General features: G+C 32.7%; 1 protein-coding gene across 1 annotated transcript in view; it reads right to left on the bottom strand.

Moving 5' to 3' along the window:
* The window catches only part of APLF (aprataxin and PNKP like factor), a 79,185-nt gene that overhangs the window by 35,938 nt on the left and 22,302 nt on the right, over window positions 1-20,945 (bottom strand). Inside the window, exons 3-6 of the mRNA XM_064363783.1 lie at window positions 19,356-19,528; window positions 10,412-10,559; window positions 9,960-10,092; window positions 239-420 (exon numbers count right to left, since the gene is read on the bottom strand). Of these exons, the coding sequence (XP_064219853.1) occupies window positions 239-420; window positions 9,960-10,092; window positions 10,412-10,559; window positions 19,356-19,528 (636 nt within the window). The remainder of the gene's footprint in view (window positions 1-238; window positions 421-9,959; window positions 10,093-10,411; window positions 10,560-19,355; window positions 19,529-20,945) is intronic.

The raw sequence follows: 20,945 nt of genomic DNA, 5'->3' as shown, positions 1-20,945 counted from the left end.
CTCTACTTTTTTTTCCCAGTCTGAAAATTTCTAAATGTCATGGTTTTATTTTCTACAAAGCAAACAAATACTATGTTAAAGATTCGTTTCAGTAAGTCTGAAAAAACTGGGCTAGTTTTTGTCTTCATAGACTCAACAAAAAAAGGCAGTTTTGGCTTCTCCTTGTACCACGTACGATTAATTTCTATCTAAAATACCTAACAAAGAAACAATCAAATAATGAATTTTTTAAAATCACCTTGGTTGAAATGACAGAATCTTCCTGATCAGCATTTTTGCACTTTTCTCCTGTGTCTTGTTCTGCTGATGTATTTTCTGAACTTCCTGCAGAAATGAATTGCCTTCTTCCTTGTTGTGTTATGCTTAGTTGGGTGTTATCTTTGCAGATTTCTTCTTTTCCACTTCCCTGGGTTACATTACCTTAAAAACGCATAAAGAAAAAGAAGAAGAAAATTATGTTCTGTATTTTCAAATGTCAATAATCCATACTAAAAAAAGAAAAAGGATTCGAGACCAGCCCAGCCAACATGGTGAAACCTGGTCTCTACTAAAAACACAAAAGATAGCCGGGAGTGGTGGCATGCACCTGTAATCCCAACTTCTCAGGAGACAGAGGCATGAGAATCACTTGAACTCAGGAGGTGGAGGTTGCAGTGAGCTGAGATCATGCCACTGCACTCCAGCCTGGGCGACAGAGTGAGTCTCTGTCAAAAAAAAAAAAAGGGAGAGGGGGAAGAAAAAGGATAAAAGGGCAAATAAAATTAAAGTTCCATTTATAGTAATGCTAACTTGAAAACACTTATGTGCAAATCTCAGAAAGTATTAGGCAGCAAAATGGCCAAGGGCTCCAGCCCTGGATTCTACCAGGTTGAGATGCCAATGGGGGCTCCATCCTTTAACTATTTTATCTTACCTTTCTCAACTTTGGTTTCATAACATGGATAATGGGAATTATGATTCATGGAATTATTAGGAGAAGTAAATGAAGTAAGATATATAAAGTAGCAGAGCACCTGATACACGTTATTTTTATAATTGTAGAATTGAATTTCTCTGACAGAAAATCTGACTCACAGCTATCCAATGAACTTTACATATACTTATTAAACCCTAACACCCACAGTGAGGAATTAAGCTCATTTTTTTTTTGACATGGAGTCTTGCTCTGTCACCCAGGCTGGAGTGCAGTGGCACAATCTCAGCTCACTGCAACCTTCGCCTCCCAGGTTCAAGCAATTCTCTTGCCTCAGCCTCTCAAGTAGCTGGGATTACAGGTGTGTGTCACCATACCTAGCTGAATTTTGTATTTTTAATAGAGACGGGGTTTCACCACATTAGCCAGGCTAGTCTCGAACTCCCGACCTCAGGTGATCTGCCCGTCTAGGCCTCCCAAAGTGCTGGGATTACAGGCAAACCCAACATAACTCAAACAGGAGAGTGATTTCTACCAACTTTGCCCATGAAGTAAATAAATCTCAAAACAATGGACATTGTATCCCATAAAATACTTACCCAAAGTTTAATGCAGTTGGCAAACCTAAGTCACTATCATATTTTGTTAACAAATTCATAATTGTCCATGGCAAATTGTCCTTCTCCTCTACTTGAGAGTGATGTCTTCATGAAAGCAAAAACTTTACATGCCTTGTTCACTGTTCCTCCCTTGTGTCTCTAGTATCTGCAACTGTGCCTAGCACAAAACTGGTGTTCAATAAATATTTCTGACTAAATGAATTATGAACATAAACAATTTGTCCAAAGATTCTCTTAAGAGCCAGGATATAGGTATGTAAAGCAATATGTAGTCATTAGTCCAATATTCTAAAGCAGGGATTAGCAGACGTTTTCTGTAAAAAGCCAGAGAGTAAATATATTAAGCACCGTGGGCCATACAGTGTCTGTCACTACTACCCAACTCTGCCCTTGTAACATGAAAGCAGTCACAGACAACACATATATGGCTGACCATGGCCATGTACCAACAAAATTTTATTTATAAAAACAGGCAGTGGGCCAAATTTGGCACATGGGCTGTAGTTTGCTTAGTCCAGTTCTAAAGGACATTCAAGTAGCCTGAAATAACATTCCCTCTTTAAGTTGAGGAAAGAACTGCCAATGGAATACCGTCCTTATTATCAAATAGGAATATCAATTGAACCAATGTAAAAATAACATATTTATCACAGGAAACTTGTGAATAAACTATTCTAAAAACTAAACTTTAACTAAATTATTTAAATATTCATCATGAATCTAAATTAGGAAATATTTCATATCATTTCTGAAAACTGTCATAAACATGACTTAATAGGTCTGTGTAGCTTGGTACACCAAATGACTAAATGCTGTAACAGTTATGAATTAAACCAAGTGAAATATTGAACTAATGGTATTGCTGATTATGCTAAGAACTATAGTAAATTAAACAAAACACAGCTTCTACTCAAATGGTAGTCTATATATTCTAAGTGTCACACATGTACCCAAAATTCTAAAATTAAAAATTTATATATTTTAAATACTCAAAACTCCAAATTCTTTACTACAAACCCCCTCTAGGGACTAGGGCTAATTTTTTATTTTTTGCATAACAAGCCATTTTGATATTATTAAAATGCTCTTCACAAAGAGTATATAAAAAATGAATAGCTTAAAATGGCTCAAAACAGTCTTTATATCTGGTACGACAAATATTCTTCTGAAATCTAAAATAGGTACAGTTAAATGATAGAAATATAAAAGAAATTAACTATTAATACAAAACAGCTTAATTTTAACTATTAATAATGGCACTTACATGAGCTGTTATACTAACACTACATGAACAATAGCTCGATTATATATATATATATCATTAAAAATACATCCATCCAATCTTACCCTTTAGAGGAACTACTCCCAAACAGCTATATTAACTATTACATGTATATACTTCTCAATTTTTTCCTGTGTTTAAGCAAATATATCTACAAATACATATGCATAAACATATACAGTACTAAAAGTACAAATGTTATTATTTCTGTGGTTTAAATACCTAGGATTGCAATTTCTGGATCAAAGTGTATTATATATGTAAAAATTTAAGAGATACTACAAGTGACTTTGAAAGGTTATACTAATTTATACCTCGAGAAGTAATGTTCGATAATACTCCTTTCTGCCAACCCTGGATATTATCAATTGCTTAAATGTTGATGAGTTAATGAACAAAAAACGGTAATGAGTTGCTTTCAATTTACATTTTCCTACTTGATCGTAAAGTCATATATTTACTATTTGTATTTATTCTTCTGTAGTATGTCATATATAACATCTAAAATTTCTACTGAGTTTTATCATTTTTGTTACTAAACAGACAATGTTTAAAAAACCTTTTATAAATGTGGTAGATATATCTCAGTATATCATTTACCAGTCTGTTATTTACCTCTGACTTTATTTATAGTATCTTTTGCATACAAGTATTTTTCCCTTTTTTTTAGGTAAATCTATCAGGTTTTCCCTTAGGATTTCAGGCTCTCTATGATCTTAAGAAAGTGTACAGAAGTAATCAAAATTTTTTCCCATACTTTCTTCAAATGCGTTAATTGTTTTAATTTTTATATTAAGACTATTAATTCAATAGAAATTTGTTTCTGAATGTAGTATAAAGTAGTACTTTAACACTATTTTCTTCCAAATGGAGAGCCAATTTTCTCAATGTCATTTGTTGAATAATGTATCTTTTCTCTATCAGTTTGAACTGATATGTATTTATATATTAAATGTATGTTTTTTAAATCTGTTTCTGGGTGTTTCATTCTTTTTTTTTTTTAAACTGGTCTAAATAACTTATCTATTCCTCTACCAGAATTATCAACTACTAAAAACAGGCATCAGGCCCAGATCAGGAGAGTTCCGTGAAGAAACATAATTTTTCAATTATTCAAATTGTCCCTGACTATATAAGGAAAACCTCTCAATTCACTGCTCTAACATTAAAATCTCACATAGAAGGCATACATAAAGAAAAATACAGACTAACCATAACTATAAATAGAGATATCCTAAATCGAACATTAGCAAATTTAATCTAACAGGGTATAAAAATAATAAGTTATCATAAGACTGAACTTATTCCAGGAACACTAGCATAGTATATTATATTAGGATATCTACTAATATCATTAATTACATTAACACATGAAAATGCAGAACTATTTCTATATCAAAACATTTTAAAAATAATTCAACAGTTATTCCTGAAAGAACAGTAAAAATAAAATGAACCATACTAAACATGAGATGACTATTCATCAGAATCTAATACCAACCATATAAAATGCCAAAATACTAAGAGAATTTCTATTAAAATCAGGAACAAGAACAGACCAATTTTAAGCATTTTTATTTAAAGTTTATAGGGTTAAGCTAAGACAAGAAAAGAAAGCAGTAGGTAGATCAGAAGAGCAAAAATTATCCTAATTCTATAGATAATATGATTATACAGCTAGAAAATATGAGGTTAAAAAACTATTAAAATTAGATAACTTGGCGAAGTTGCTGGAAACAAAGTAAACAGAATAACTAGCACTTTACATAAATGTAAGTACATTTTGAACTGTAGTCCAATTAAAATAATGCTAGCTCAATATTTATAATCTGCATCAAATTGCCTACTGAAAATACTCACAGTATAAAATTAAACACAAACCAAACAGTATGAGGACCAGTTCAATCTTCACCAGCATGTGCCACGTTTTACAACGTCATGTTGGAAGCTTAGAAGATGGAGGAAGACGAGCTCTATGGAATGGCATGATAACAGTGAAAATATAAAAGCTCCCTTTTCAATCTACCAAGAGTATCCTAACCTAAGAGTTATGATTAGTCTGCAGCCTGGAAGGCTGAAGGAACAGAGATAAATGGAGTTCAAGAAAGGAGAGGTTCTGAAAGCCTTTCCCTAAATATATTTAGTTCTCAATCACTAAGGACATGTAAAAAAATTTAGCCCAGGCCTGAGAAACTCATGACAACATCCAAGAGCTAGTACCTGAGACATAAAAAATAAAATAAATTAGAACTATATTGGCTGTCCACTTTCAACACTTCCATTCAACATAGCACTGGAAGTCCTAGCCAGAGCAACCAGACAAGAGAAAAAATAAAGTGCATCCAAATCAGTGAAGAGTCAATGAGTCAAACTGTCATTGTTTGCTGATGATATGACCGTATGCCTAGAAAACTCTAGAGACACATCCAAAAAGCTCCTAGAACTGATAAATTCAGTAACGTTTCAGGATACAAAACCAGTGTGCACAAATCCTTAGTACTGCTATGCATCAACAGTTCTTGAGAATCAAATCAAGAACTCAATCCCTTTTACAATAGTTGCAAAAAATAAAATAAAAAAGCAAATCAAAACTTAGGAATATACTTAACCAAGGAGGTAAAACACCTCTACAAGGAAAACTATAAAACACTGCTAAAAGAAATCACAAATGACACAAAGAAATGGAAACATATCCCATGCTCATGGATCGGTAGAATCAATATTGTGAAAATGATTATACTGCCAAAAGTAATCTACAAATTCAATGAAATTCTCATCAAAATACTACCATCATTCTTCACAGAACTAGAAAAAACAATCCCAAAATTCATGTGAAACCAAAAGATAGCCCAAAGCAAGTCTAGCCAAAGCAACAATAAGCAAAAAGAACAAATCTGGAGGCATCACATTACCCTACTTCAAACTATACTACAAGGCTACAGCCAGTAAAATAGCATGGTAAGGGTACAAAAACAGGCACATAGACCAATGGAACAGAATAGATAACCCAAAAATAAAGCCAAATAATTATAGCCAACTGATTTTCGACAAAGCAAACAGAAATACAAAGTAGAAAAAAGACACCCTATTCAACAAATGGTGCTGGGATAATTGGCAAGCCACATGTAAAAGAATGAAACTGGATCCTCATCTCTCACCTTATACAAAAAACAACTCAATATGGATTAAAGACTTAAATCTAAGACCTCATACCATAAAAATTCTAGAATATCAGAAAATTTCTGGGCATTGGCTTAGGCAAAGACTTCACGACCAAGAACTCAAAAGCAAAATGCAATAAAAACAAAGATAAATAGATGGGACTTAATTAAACTAAAAAGTTCCTGCTCAGCAAAAGAGATAATCAGCAGTGTAAACAGATAACCCACAGAGTGGGAGAAAATCTTTACAAACTAAGCATCTGACAAAGGACTAATATCTAGAATCTACAAGAAAAAACAAATCAGCAAGAAAAAAAAACCAAATAATTCCATCAAGAAGTAAGCTAAGGGCATGAATAGACAATTCTCAAAAGAAGATATACAAATGGGCAACAAACATACAAAAATAAATGCTCAACATCACTAATTATCAGGGAAATGTAAATCAAAACCACAATGTGATGACACCCTACTCCTGCAAGAATGATCACAATTTAAAATTCAAAAAAATAATAGATGTTGGTATGGCTGTAGTGAAAAGGGAACACTTTTACACTGCTGGTGGGAATGTAAACTAGTACAACCTTTACAGAAAACTGTGTGGAGAGTCCTTAAACAACTAAAAGTAGATCTACCATTTGATCCAGCAATTGCACTACTGGGGATATACCCAGAAGAAAAGAAGTCATTATATGAAAAAGACACTTGGACACACATGTTTATAAAAGCACTATTCACAACTGTAAAAATATGGAGCCAGTCCAAATGCCAATCAATGAGTAAAGAAACTGATATATATAAAATATATTTAATCCATGTGTGTGTGGATTACACACACACCATGATACACACACCATGGAATACTACTCAGCCACAAAAAGAAATGAAATAATGGCAGTTGCAGCAACCTGGATGGAATTGGAGACCATTATTCTAAGTGAAGTAACTCAGGAATGGAAAACCAAACATTGTATGTTCTCATTTATAAGTGGGAGCTAAGCTATGAGGATGCAAAGGCATGAGAATAACACAACGGACTTCGGGGACTTGGGAGGAAAGGTCAGGGAGTGAGGAATAAAAGACTATACATTGGGCACAGTGTACACTGCTCAGGCAGTAGGTGCACCAAAATCTTAGAAATCATCACCAAAGAAGTTATCCATGTAACCAAATACCACCTGTTTCACAAAAACCTACTGAAATAAAATAATAATAATAAAACAAATATAGTAATGATGATGATAACAATAAAAAACTATATTGGCTGAAAAAATGAAAAAGCCTGATAACAGCAAAAATTCCCCTACATATAAAGGATTAAACAAAGAGTTAAACTGAGAGACAATCCAGGAGAGATTGCAAGGGCATATCAAAAAAGGCAAACAAACAAAAACCAAACATATAAAGAGTAAATTTGGGTGGCTGTACAATGATATGCCTTAGGACATGGGCTTTAAAGGTAATCAGAGCTAGGTCTCAATTATAGCTCTGGCATTTATTATATGCTCTTGAATAAGTCAAATAACATCAATTAATGCTCTTCGTTCTGTTCCTAATGATTCCAAAGTTTCCAAAAATCAAGTTAGTTTCAGATAATCTACATAAAGACCAATAACCACAGTTATAGTCCTAAAGCTGCAAAAGACATATGAAAGTTAGCCATATCTGAACAAGCCGCAATGCATACTGCAAATTGATTTTTAAAAATCTCTCACATTGGCCTATTGATCTCCATCATTTAATAAACAAGCAAAATAATTTTCTAAAAAATTAACAGCACCACAGAAGAAGTCTAATTGTTTTAACTTTTAATTAGCAGGATTCAGGTACTAAACTGTTTTAAAATACTGAACTGTCTTTAAAGGAATTAGGTAACCTAATCTTGCTCTGATACCGTACTTCTCCCACAGTCTTAGTTTATAAAAAGATTACCTGAATCCAAAGACTTTTCTATCTTATTTTGAAGCTTTAGCATTTTAAGTACGTTGTATACATGCAATATTCCAGACCAATGTCAAATTACTCTCATATGTATTTTCAAAGTGAAGTGCCCAAAAAGGTGCTTCATATTTTATATGAAACATCTATCAAGTGAAAGAAATGTATTTGAAACAAAATACACATTGAACTACTATAAGTGGTAGCACAGAAGCAGTTGCAGTACAAAACAACTCTGAAAGAAAAGGAGTTGTTTGCAGAGACCAGGTCACATTGGTCCAATTTTTGGTCAAGTCTTTCTTTTATCAGAGAAATTGTTCTACTGAGGGAAAGTGCCTGCACCTCCCCACTACCATTCCCCATATCCTTCCTACAAATTGAGGATCAACACATACAGTCAGAGATGTTATTGATAAAAAAAATATATATTAAACATGAATTGTGGAGGTGGGGAGAACTGAAAACAATTGTACTAGAATAAAACTTACTGCAAAATTCTTAGGCTTAGATTGGAAAATTCTCCAGATTAAACCACGTCCCCTTTAACACATATTGTAAACTATACTTTTCCCATGAGAACACTTTGATCCTAGTATAATCCAAACTAGCATTAAATAAGATATATTCTGTGCATAATATATTTAATCCAAAACTTTAGAAGACTTCTATAACCACTATGCAAAATACACAAAGCACCAAGAGTATAACTTTCCAACTAAAATGTGTATTCGTTTGTGCTGTTAATTTTTATAAAATAATGTTTAAGGTAAAATGGCAAAATACCATAACTAAACGAATTACTGCAAATAAAATCATTATAAATTCAGGATAAAATACTTTTTAAACCATCTGTAGGCACTGGAGATTGACCAAAGAGGCAGAGTTGAAGAAGTGTCGATGTTGAAATTCACTATAACCTATGAGGTTTGTGAACTTGTGACTTTTTTCCTGAGGGCATTCTCCAATTCACTTGTGGCAGAAAGCTGTAACTTTACTGGTTTAAATGGTCAGAGCAGAGAGTTTAAGGCTAGAAGAGAGAGAGGGGGGTGAGGGATAAAATCCTGGAGGGAAGGCAGCCTCAGAAGGGGCAAGAGCAAAAATCTACCTATAAACTTGACCCAAATTCTTGGTTGACTGCTAGACTACATTTGCATGGGGCCAACCCCAGGGACTCAGAGAAAAATGTAGCAGCTAGAAAATGAAAGCACTACATAGAGACTGCAGCTGTCATCCATAACAGGTGAAACAGTGTAGACTCTGAATCCAGCCAAATTAATTGCTATTACAACAAAAATGCTTCTTCTGAGGAATATAACATAATCAAGAGCAATGTATCATCCACAATATCCAATATCGATAGAAAATCACTAGGCACAGAATACACAGGAAAATGTGACCCCTATAAAAAACAAGCAGTCAATAAAAAATATGTCTGAAATGACAAAGTTGTACACAGATGCAGACTTTAATGCAGTTATTATAAATATGATCAAAGACTTACAGAAAAATATACAAAAGATTGAATAAATGGGGAATCTTATCAGAGAAGCATAAACTATACAAAAAAGAACTGAATAGGAATTTTAGAACTAAAAAGTACAGTAACTAAAATGAATAATTTGCTAGATAGACTTAACAGCAAATTAGAGATGGCAGAAAAAACAATCAGTAAACTTGAAGGTATATCAATTCATCTGGCATTTTTAAACATTAATTTTAAACATTCTTATTGTGCTGGCCTTTTATCCTAAACATAGCACCAAGAGGTTTCTTTGAAAGTCTTTATTAATATAATTCTAGCACATAATAGCACTTGTTAAATGAAAACAAGTGTTTTGATAAATGGTATAAATGGTATTTGATAAATGGTAATAGCCTATGTTTTAAATTAGACTTCATGTTCACATCTAAAAAAAACTAGGCTAAGCTATATACTTACACAACTCTCTCTCTATAGAGACAGTTCATAGATTTTCTTCAGAAAAACTTTCAAATTCTGTTTAATGTTTTTTTGAAAGTCAGCATTAGTAGAAACAAAAACCTACCTCCACTGATTGCTGGTACTGAAAGGTTTTGATCACTTAAATGTTCTGCTAACATCCAAGCTGGAAGGATTCTTTTCCTCTCGGCAAGAACTGGCTGCTGCTTACTGAAGTCTCTACATTCACCTAGGAAAGACTAAAAAGACACCTATAAATTACTAAAAATAATCATACATCCTTAATGAATTTGTAAAATATTTGCTTTGCCAAATGCTACCATTAAAATACCCATATGCAACTGTATACTGAGTTAATCAAATTTCTTAAACAAAGAAATTAATTATTTCTATTAAATGTTGGACTACTGCCATATTCTCTAGAGCTTAACTTGAAACCAGCAAAAGTTGATAAATGCTAGCAATACTGTCATAATAGACCTAATTTCAGTTGTCTTTTCTGCCTTTATAATAACTTGAAGAACATGTTATCAATGGATGAGAGCTCAAATTTCTCACCACACTATTTGTGGTAGTCATCTGGGTCTTGGCTATTTCTGCACTTTCTTCCGGTTGTGAGGCACCAGTAGTCTCATGAGGTAAATTAATAACAGGGGATTTTGGTGTTTCATTCAATACATTATCTTCATCAAGCATTTGACTGTTTCTATAAGATAAAATAGAAACTTGTCTTAAATTTTAAATGTAATACATTTCTGCTGCCTTCAGACTATATCTGAGTTATATCCCTTTTCTCAGACTTAGCAAAAACAAAAAAAGCAGATTATAGTAGACTAGAATAAAATATATAGACTAGAATATGTTCTTTATTTCCTACCTGCTAGCCATGAAATACATCAATCTTTCCAATTCATGGGCCTAGAAACCCCAATTATTTATGAGATGTGTGGCAGCCTTCTCTCTCAAGGCTTATGAGCTCTTTATTGAATATTTGTGCAGATAGTTCATAAAAATTAAGACAACCACCCAGCCTCCAGAGAGATCATGTAAACTGCAATGGTGTCAGTTAAGCTAGTTAGACTCTTAGAGAAAAAATAAATAAAATCCTGAGTTTCAGTTGACACATAGCTTCTACCAAAGTTCAGGCAAGTATTAATAGAGCTACTTATGAAATATCCCCAAACTGCAGTATAGCTGCAAGCTAAATATTCTGGCACAGGAACATCCATGGTCATATGTGGGACATACTAGCAGAACCAATTACCTCATACTCTCTGCAATATGTAGTAAGGTCATCCAAAGTTGTTGGGTCATTACTACTTATGTATGCATAGACATGATCCAACAAATTTGCTTTTGAAAATTTGAAACTATAGACGAACTACTACTCAGAAATAACAAGGAATGAACTATTGATGTGTGTATGAATACAGATGAATCCCAAAGGCATTTTGCTAAGTGAAAGAAGCCAGACACAAAAGGTATATTGTATTACTCCATTTATATAACATCCTGAAATGCAAAGCTACAAGGACAGAAACCGTATTAATGGTTGCCAGGGATTTGTAGTGGAATGAAGGGATACACTACAGAGAGCCATGAGAGAATATGCGGGGAAATAGAAATGTTCTATATCTCACTCTGGTAGTATTTTAAATGACTATATTATCATTTTTAGTGCATTGAATTGCACATTTAAAAGGGATGAATTTTACTGTGTGTAAATTGTCCTTATTAAATGTGAATTTTTAAAAACTAAAATATAAGATTTTAGAATTACGTCTAGTTGAGAGGAATCTAATTAACCACTTGTTTTATTTGTTTGTTTTAGTATTTCTTATACAGTGAATAATTTCCTTCAAAGGCAGCCTTGAATTTCAATGGTAGGAATCAGCCAAAAGAGAAAATTTACTTAGAGTAAATTACTATGCAGCATCACATTTTTTGTTCATTCAATCAATATTTTTAAAACTACTGTGTGTCACGCACTGTGCCAGGTGCTGGAGACAAATTCTTGGAAATGTATGATTGTCAAATCTATAAAAGTTCACTCCACTACAATACCAGATCCATTTTACTCATAAGTTACAGGTGTACTTCCAAATTATAATTTTTTCTCACGTTTTCTTAATATTTAACATGGAAATATTAAGAAACATTTAACAGTAGTGTGATAATTTTTCACAAGTGATAGGAATTAAGTAACATCATCAATTCCATTTCCAGTTTATTTTCTATTCTGGCATAAGTCTGAGATGAATTCATATACACTCTATAGTCCATATGCAACTTTTATTAACAATTATCCAGAATAAATGTAGTAACAACCTCAGAACAAAATTCTATTTAATATTTTGTTCAAAAAAAGTACAAGTACAAATTGTTCTATTATACCTTTATTTAAATATCAAACACTGTCACTGTGATACATATTTTTATTTTATGTTCAAATACTTCTAGAAGCAATCAACTATCACAGGATTTATAAAGCATTATTACAGGATATTTTAAATAAAAAATTAAAACTTGGAAAGTTAAATGTGGTCTAATAAAGGTAATTGTCTTTTTTATAATAGCTTTATTGAAAAATAATCCATATAACGATAAATTCATCCTGTTCAAGTGTACTATCCAGTGGTTATTAGTAATGTTAACAGAGTTGTGCAACCATCATCAATATCTAATTTTAGAACACGTTCATCACCTCATAAAGAAATTCCATATGCATTAGCAGTCTCTTCCCATTGCCTCTTCCTCCTGCTCCTGGCAACCATTAATCTACCTTCTGTCTCTACGAATTTGCATTTTCTAGATATTTCATATAAATGAAATACAGTATGCGGTTTTTCATATCTAGCTTTTTCACTTAGCACAATGTTTCAAGATTCATCTGTGTTGTTGCATATATAAGTATTTCATTCCTCTTTATGGCCAAATAATATTCTACTGTATGACTACACAATATTTGTTTATCTATTCAACAGCTGCTGGACAGCTGGGCTATTTCCACTTTTTGGCTGTTATGAGTAATGTTGCTGAATATCTATGCACAAGTTTTGATGTGGACATAGGTTTTCAATTCTTTTGGGTATATACATAGGAGTGGAAATGCTGAGTAATTCCATGTTTAAACTTTTGAGGAACTGCCAGAATATGTTCCAAAGAGGCTATACCATTTTATAATCCCACCACAATGTATAATAGTTCAGTTTCTCCACAACCTCACCAATGCTTGTTATTATCTTTTTGATTGTAGCTTTCCTGGTAGATGTGCAGTGGTATCTCATTGTGGTTTTGATTTGCATTTCCCTGTGACTAATGATGTTGAACATTTTTTCATGTTCTATTGACCATTTGTATACCTTCTTTGGAAAAATGTCTATTGAAATCAGTTATGCATTTTAAAATTGGATTGTTTGCCTTTGTGTTGTTGAGAATTCTTTAAATATTCTGAATATAAGTCTGTTATGAGATAAGTAATTTACAAAAATTTTCTCTCATTCTGTGGTTGTCTTTTCACTTTCTTAACTGTGTCCAATTTATCTATTTTTTCTGTTTGCTTGTGTTTCTGGTGTTATAACCATTGCCTAATGTAAGGTCACAAAGATTTACACCTGTTTTTTTCTAAGAGTTTCAGAGTTTTAGTGCTTATATTATATTTAGGCCTCTGATCATTTTAAGATAATTTTTAATATGGTGTACAGCAGGAATCTAATTTCATTCTTTTTCATGTGGATATCCAGTTGTCCCAGCACCATTTGTTGAAAAGACTATTCTTTCTCCCATTTAATTGTCTTGACGTCTTTGTCAAAAACCAACTGACCCTAAATGTAATGGTTTACTTCTGGACCCTCAATTCTATATATTTGATCTATATGTCTTTCTTTATACCAGGACTGTCTTGATTACTGTAGCTTCATAGTAGGTTTTGAAGTCAAGAAGTGTGAATCATCCAACTTTTTTCTTCTTTTCTAGGATTGTTTTGGCAATTAAGTTACTCTTAAAGTCTTTCAAATATATTCAAAATGTTGTTTAAATATAAGTTATGTATTTTCATATCTTGAATATAAAATATGCTATTATGAATAACCTGGATCTAAAAATACATTTTTAAATAATTATAAATGAATTTGAAACTTGCATATTATCATACTATCATGACATTTTCATCAACATTTTATTGCTTCTTCAATAACAGTAATCAAAATTAGTAGTTATTTATATGGAATCTACGTACATAGATTTTCAACAATTTGAAAAAAAAGTAATTCAGTATGACAAAGGATTTACTTTACTTTCCTCATAAGTGTCTTAAAATAAATAATCTCCCTAAAGAGACGATGTCATACTTCCTTATCAGCAATGAAATTCAGCTACGAAAACAAAATTTTATACTTATCACATTATCACTCAATTTAATATCCTCAGACATTTCATTAATGTATTCAAAAAACCAACACTTACTAAGCACCTACTATTGGGGAGGAAGAATTAATATTAGCGCTTCTATGTGAAATGTGCTATAATTTAATTTACTAAAATATAAAAACAAGTATTCTTTTTCTTATTTGGCTTTCTCTTTGACTTCTCATAAAAGCATGGGTTTTGATACTCCAGGCAGAATAATTTCATACTTACATATATAGAGAAAAGAGTGCAGAATGAATAAACTAGAACTGACATGTATAGACTTATATATTCCTTCAAAGTAGGCAATGAGTAGGACTAATTATGCAGAATCTAAATTCTGTATGTAAAAAACATTTTAATATGAGTAAAAGGAAAACCTAAAGAAATGACAAGCTTTTCTGTCGTTGCTTTGTGGTTCAGATCCCTTCCTTAAATTTACAACTGGTTGGAAGAAAAGAATTATCATGGCAAGAGAGTCCTAACAACTTCTACAAAGGATGTAAATTTTCTTCTATTCTTTTTAAATTTCTTAAATATTTCAACATGCAAAAATATATAGAGAATATATGTAGTCTCTCTACATATCTAAGAATATAAATATTTGTGTATCCACCACCCCAATAGAAACATTTTCTCATATTTGCTCCAGATGAATTACAAATATAATTCAAGCCCTCTCCCTGCCCAGCCTCAGTCTTGCTCCTCTCTCTCCCATTCCTTCTCCAAAAGTAAACATTAGCCTGAATTTGATTTTATTGTTCCCATGCATGTCTTTATACTTTTATTATTTGTATGTATGTATCTACTATTTTATAGAAATTATATATGTTTTATATGTTTATAACCTTTTTGGGGTTTTTCCCTCAACATTACAAGGGGAGATTTATCCATGTTTTAACCTAAGCTCTCTCTTAGTTCATTCTCTTTCACATAATTACAGGATTATACCAAATTTATTTAGCCTTTCTACAGGTGTTTTCACAATTCAAATGAGTGCTATAGTAAGCATTCTCATACAGCAGAGGGTAATCAGTAAGACCATCAACTCTGGAAACAGGCTTGAGTTTGGATCCCACCTCTGCCATGTATTAAGTTGTGACCTTGGGCAAGCCTTAAACCTTCTGTGTCTCAATTTCTTCATCTGTAATATAAGGATATTAATAATACTTAGTCCTCATAGAGATTATTATAAAGATTAAAAAATTCATACATGTAAAGCTTGTAGAACAGTAAGCAGTGTTTTTATGTGATTGACACTGCAAAAGAGAGCTAGTTCAAAAACATGAAAATTCCAATGATATCAAGAAATGTCTAAAGTTTATTTCAATGCTTCCAATCTAAGACATAGTCCACTTCTTCTTGCTAGACTGAGCTCTCCCTCTCTGGAAATCAGGCAGCTGCCTCCTCCAGATAGACATCTCTCATGATGATACTCGAATTCAAAATCTGCCCCCACCTCCCCCATGGCTTCTAATCTAATATCAGAGTTAACTCATCATCACCTGACTAGAGAAGTACTGTCCTTATTTCAATAGGAAACTAAATATTCACTAAAGAACTACAGGTCCTGGCTACTGGCAGAAACCACAAGAATGTGCCTGTGATGGTGTGATATAGTAAGAAACACATACGTTGGTCTTCACTTCTGGTTCCTGGCTGGAACTCCAAAACAGGTGAAAGGAGCATCTTTTGTTATTCACAACATGCCCCTTTCAACCACACCTGAATTTATGTTAATGAGGTGACTTTTGGAAAGCCTCTAAAGATGAAGGGCTAGTTTTCAGGAAAACCAATTATATGATTAGAGGGTAGGAACTCCCAAACCACCACCCACCACCTCCAGGGAGGGAACAGGGGCTGGAGATTGACTTAATCTCATTGGCCAATGATTTACTCAATCATGCCTTTGTAATGAAGCCTCCATAAAAACCCAAAAAGACAAAGTTCAGAGGGCTTCCAGGTTGGTGAACAAGAACATGTCCAAGTGCTGGGAGAGTGGTATACCCCAATACTCCACTGGAACAGAAGCTCCTGTGCTGGAGACCCTTCCAGACTTTACCCTATGTATCTCCTCATCTGGCCATTAATTTGTATACTATAATATAGCATTTGTAATAAACCAGTAATCTAGTAGTAAGTAAACTGTTCCTGAGTTCTGTAAGCCCTTCCAGAAAATGACAGAACCCAAGGTTTAAATAGCCTGAGAAAAGTATAGTGCTGTGAAAGTGGGTTTATTTTCAGTTTCATCAATAGGAAAAAATTCAAAATTCACTAATCCCATAACCTGATATATTTAAAGTGTGACACTGGCCTTAAAGACACTGGTCTTTCACACTAAGGGAATAAGCTAATTTGAATTAATATAAATAAAATTTAAATAGACATATAATATTTTAAATAAGTTATCAGGCAATGACCATACTTTGTTTCATAAGGATGCATATTTTCCTAATTTTTGAAAAAAGTATATAATTCTATAATGAAATTATTATAACAAAAAAATCAGTTTTTTATATGTCTCATTTTGACAGCTATTTTAAAACAGCATGCTTCATACATGTATGATAAGAGAAAAAGACTTGAACTTTAAAGTAGTAAGCATTTGGGAGGCCAAGGTGGGCAGATCACAAGGTCAGGAGTTTGTGGTCAGCCTGGTCAATATGGTGACACCTGGTCTCTACTAAAAATACAAAAATTAGCTGGGTGAGGTGACACATGCCTGTGGTCCCAGCTACTTGGGAGGCTGAGGCAGGAGAATCACTTGAACCCAGGAAGTGGAGGTTGCAGTGAGCCAAGATCCTGCCACTGCACTCCAGCCTTGGCAACAGAGTGAGACTACATCTCTAAATAAACAAATAAATAAATAAAGTAGTAAGCAATAGTTAATGAAGTTCATTTAACTAAAAAGCAACTTCCTTTTTTTTCCACTTACATTTAAGCATTTTTAGATTAATTTATATACAAAATGCACATATCTGAAGTATGAAATTTGATCAGTTTTGATAAATGCATACACCCACTTAATCTGCACCCTTAACAAGACACAGAATAAGTCCATATTTGTTTAAAAGCTGAAACAAAGCCAAACAAAAAGCTCCCTTGTAGCTTCTTCCTAGTCAATCCCCTTGGAAATAACCATTGATTAAATTTCTACTTAACAGAGTAGTTTACTTCTTACAGAATTTAATATAAATATAATAATATAATAGATACTGTTTGTGACTTGCTTTTCTTTTTGGTAGATTCCCAGGATTTTCTAAATATACAATCATGTCATCTCCAAACAAATACAGTTTTACTTCTTCCTTTCAAATCTGATATATATTATCTTTGTTGTAGCCCCAATCTTAGGGAGAGAACTTTCAACATTTCACTAACAGGTTTTTTGTAGGAAAAAAAGTTTCCTTCTTTTCCTTGTTTTCACAAAAATTTTAAAAATCATGAACAGGTGTTGAATTTTGTCAAAATTATTTTTGAGCATCTATTAAAATGATAGTTCTTTATTATGCTGAACTGCTTTGATTTTTATATGATAAACTAACCTTATATTCCTTCAACAAGCCCCACTTTGTAATAGAGTATTATCCTTTTTACTTGATTTGTAAATACTTTGTTATAAAGAATATCCGTCTGTAGTTTGGGGATTTTTTTTTTGTAAAATCTTCTCTGATTTTAGTATTTGAATTATAGAAGCTTCATAAAATGAGTTAGGAACTATATCATCTTCTGTTTTTGAGAAAAAGGAATAATATTGGCATTTATTTCTTCCTTGTAATTTTAACAGAATTCATTAGTGAATATCCTTGTGGGAAATCCTTAAATTATGAATTCATTTTTTAATGGATAAGGAATTCATCAGATTTCTATTTTTTCCTGAATCAGTTTTTTTTAAGAAATATGCCCATTTATTTTAACTGCCAAATTTATTGGCATAAAGTTTTACATAATATTTCCTTATTTTTCTTCTAAGGTCTGTAGTATCAGTAATGATATCCCCTCTTCTACTGTTGATATTGATAATTCATGTTTTCTCACCTTTTTCTTGGTAAGCCTTACTAAGTAAAGTACTTACTTTACTGTAGTAAAGGTTGCTTTTCACCAAACCACTCTATAGCTTTACTGATTTTCTTTTCATCTATTTTTTATTTCATTGACTTCTAGTTTTAATTTTCTTTTTTTTTTCTATTTTCTTTGAGATTAATTAGTTTTTTGTCTATCCTCCTAAAGTAGAAGCACAGATCACTGGTTTTATAGCTTTCTTCTCTTCTAATACAGGCATTCAACTACAAACTTCTCCCTAAGGACTAATTTACTTGCATCTCACAATATTTTATGCTGTTTTCAATATCACTCTGTTTAAAATGTTTTCTAATTTCCCTATGACTTCTCCTTTTGACCCAAGGGTAATTTAGAAGTGTGTTATTTAATTTCAAAGTATTTGTAGATTTGTATGGCTATTTTATTGTTAATGATTTACTGACAATACCATTGCAATCAGAGAACATACTCTGCATAATTCTGTCCATCTACTAAGTCTAGTTTATGCATTCTATAATTTAAAAGCAGAAACAAAGCCAAATAATCTTCTAAGGCTGACTAAAAAAAACTAGTGTATGAATTTTAACTGTAAGTCAGATACCAGTATATTTATTCTAATACCTCATGTCCTCAGTTTCCCTGATCTGTATTTTCTATTTTTATAAGAAAGAGGAGTTATACAAGTGTAATGTAAGTCAGAAATTAATACCTTAAAATTTAAAAAGCTAAAAAAAATGAGGAAAAGATAGTCAATTTCAAATTAACTAACTGAATACTGTTCAATTGAAAATACATTCTGAATACAATGATAAAAGACACCATATATGGGAGCAACTGCTATCAAGGCATATAAGTTTCCAAAGTCAAATGTTTTCTAGAAACAGATACACATGTGCATGTGCACAAAACACACACATGCACACACACATATTACACACCTACTCTATCTCCAATTGAGTTTAATGGTTTCGACTGGTTCCTACCAAAGGATTTGTGAGATCTGAGGAATTACATTAAAAACAGCATCCTTACTCTCATTTCATCAAGCACTTACCTCAAGGTACATTCCATTTCCACTTCAGAGGGTATAGAGAGAATGCGGAAAATGTATTTGTCAACTAACAAAGAAAAACTATCTCCAGGATTCAAATAGCACCATAGATTTGTCTTCAATGGTACGAGCTGACTCTTCTCTGAAGACTGATAAAAACATGGATTTGTGTGTATCTAAAAAATTTAAAAAGAATATAATTAAATTTAAAAAGAATACAATACGATAATGTAACTCAAAATTATGACAAAAATACAATTAATTATGAATTCAGAATTTTGGTATCAAAACAATTTAAGCATAAACTTAGACTAATAAATCTAACTCTTATAAGTACCATAATTATTATTTATATAAGAGAAAAGAAGCTATGGTATACCTCCCATTTCTCCAGGAATCAAAGAAAAAAAGCAAAGTTATCACTTAACTGGTTAAAAGAGTCTTCTATTTTGCTTAATAGATACAACTGGATATCACAAGGAGAAACATGAAAAATAATTCTTAGTATGGAAAAACTGAGTCCCCCAACTTCTATATCCAAAATGCACTAATTCCCTGACAACGGCTAGTTTCTTTACCATTTATTTTCTCCTACTAATTTCTTACTACAACTAAAAAATCAGAAACTACAATGCTATGGTCTGAATGTATCCCCCAAAGTCCATGTGTTGGAAATGCCAACCCTAATGCAACAATGTTGACAAGTAGGACCTTTAACATGTAATTAGGTCATAAGGGAAATGCCCTCACGAATTTATTAATGGCATTATCACCAGAGTGGATTCATTATCTCAGGAGCAAGTCTGCTATCTTGAGAGTGGGTTTGTCATAAACGCAAGTTTGGCTCTCTCTTGCTCACTCTCTCATGCATGCTCTCTCTCCATGTAATGCCTTTCACCACATTATAATGCAGCAAAAAGGCTCTGACCAGATGCGGCCCCTGCATTTGAGACTTCCGAGCTTCCAGAATGGTGAGCCAAATAAATGTCTGTTCATTATAAATTACCCAGCCTCAGGTATTCTGTTATAGCAGCACAAAATGAACTAAGACATATGGGAAGGAAGATTCTAATCAAATCTCTCAAGCAAACAATACAGCTTTCTTTCTACCCGAAAGAGGAATCATCTTATTTGTTTAAATAAAACTCCCACTATGAAGATCATCCTCATTCAAATCACAAGTAGCAAACAAATCTCAAAGTTAAAACGATTACAATATCCACTATTTTACATTGTGTTTGCCATTATTTCCGTGTTAGCAAAGGTAACAAGAGTTGCTTCAAAGAAAAAAAGACCTATTATGAAGTGCCTTAAATATTCTAATGAGATTCAAGCTAAAATTGGCTATTTCCATAAGTCAAATAGCCTTTTTGTCATCGATATCACTGGGTTTTTTAAAATAATAAGCTTTAGGATATGACAAAGCAATCTACATAATGCAGATCTTTGGGTTTTTTTTTTTAGTACAATCTTATATAGAGCACCTATCTTTATTACCCTTTCTTCTGTCTATTTCATCAGTTTAAATGAGACTTTTTCTGGAGACATCACGGCAAAGTAATTATCACCCTGGGAATGGACATATGCTGAGTA

The sequence above is a fragment of the Aotus nancymaae genome, unplaced genomic scaffold (assembly GCF_030222135.1).
Source record: "Aotus nancymaae isolate 86718 unplaced genomic scaffold, 86718_ANA_hifiasm-v0.15.2.pri h1tg000057l, whole genome shotgun sequence".
Lineage (NCBI taxonomy): Eukaryota > Metazoa > Chordata > Mammalia > Primates > Aotidae > Aotus > Aotus nancymaae.
Note: the sequence above shows the minus strand (reverse complement) of the source record. Positions and strands in the feature narration are given on the sequence as shown.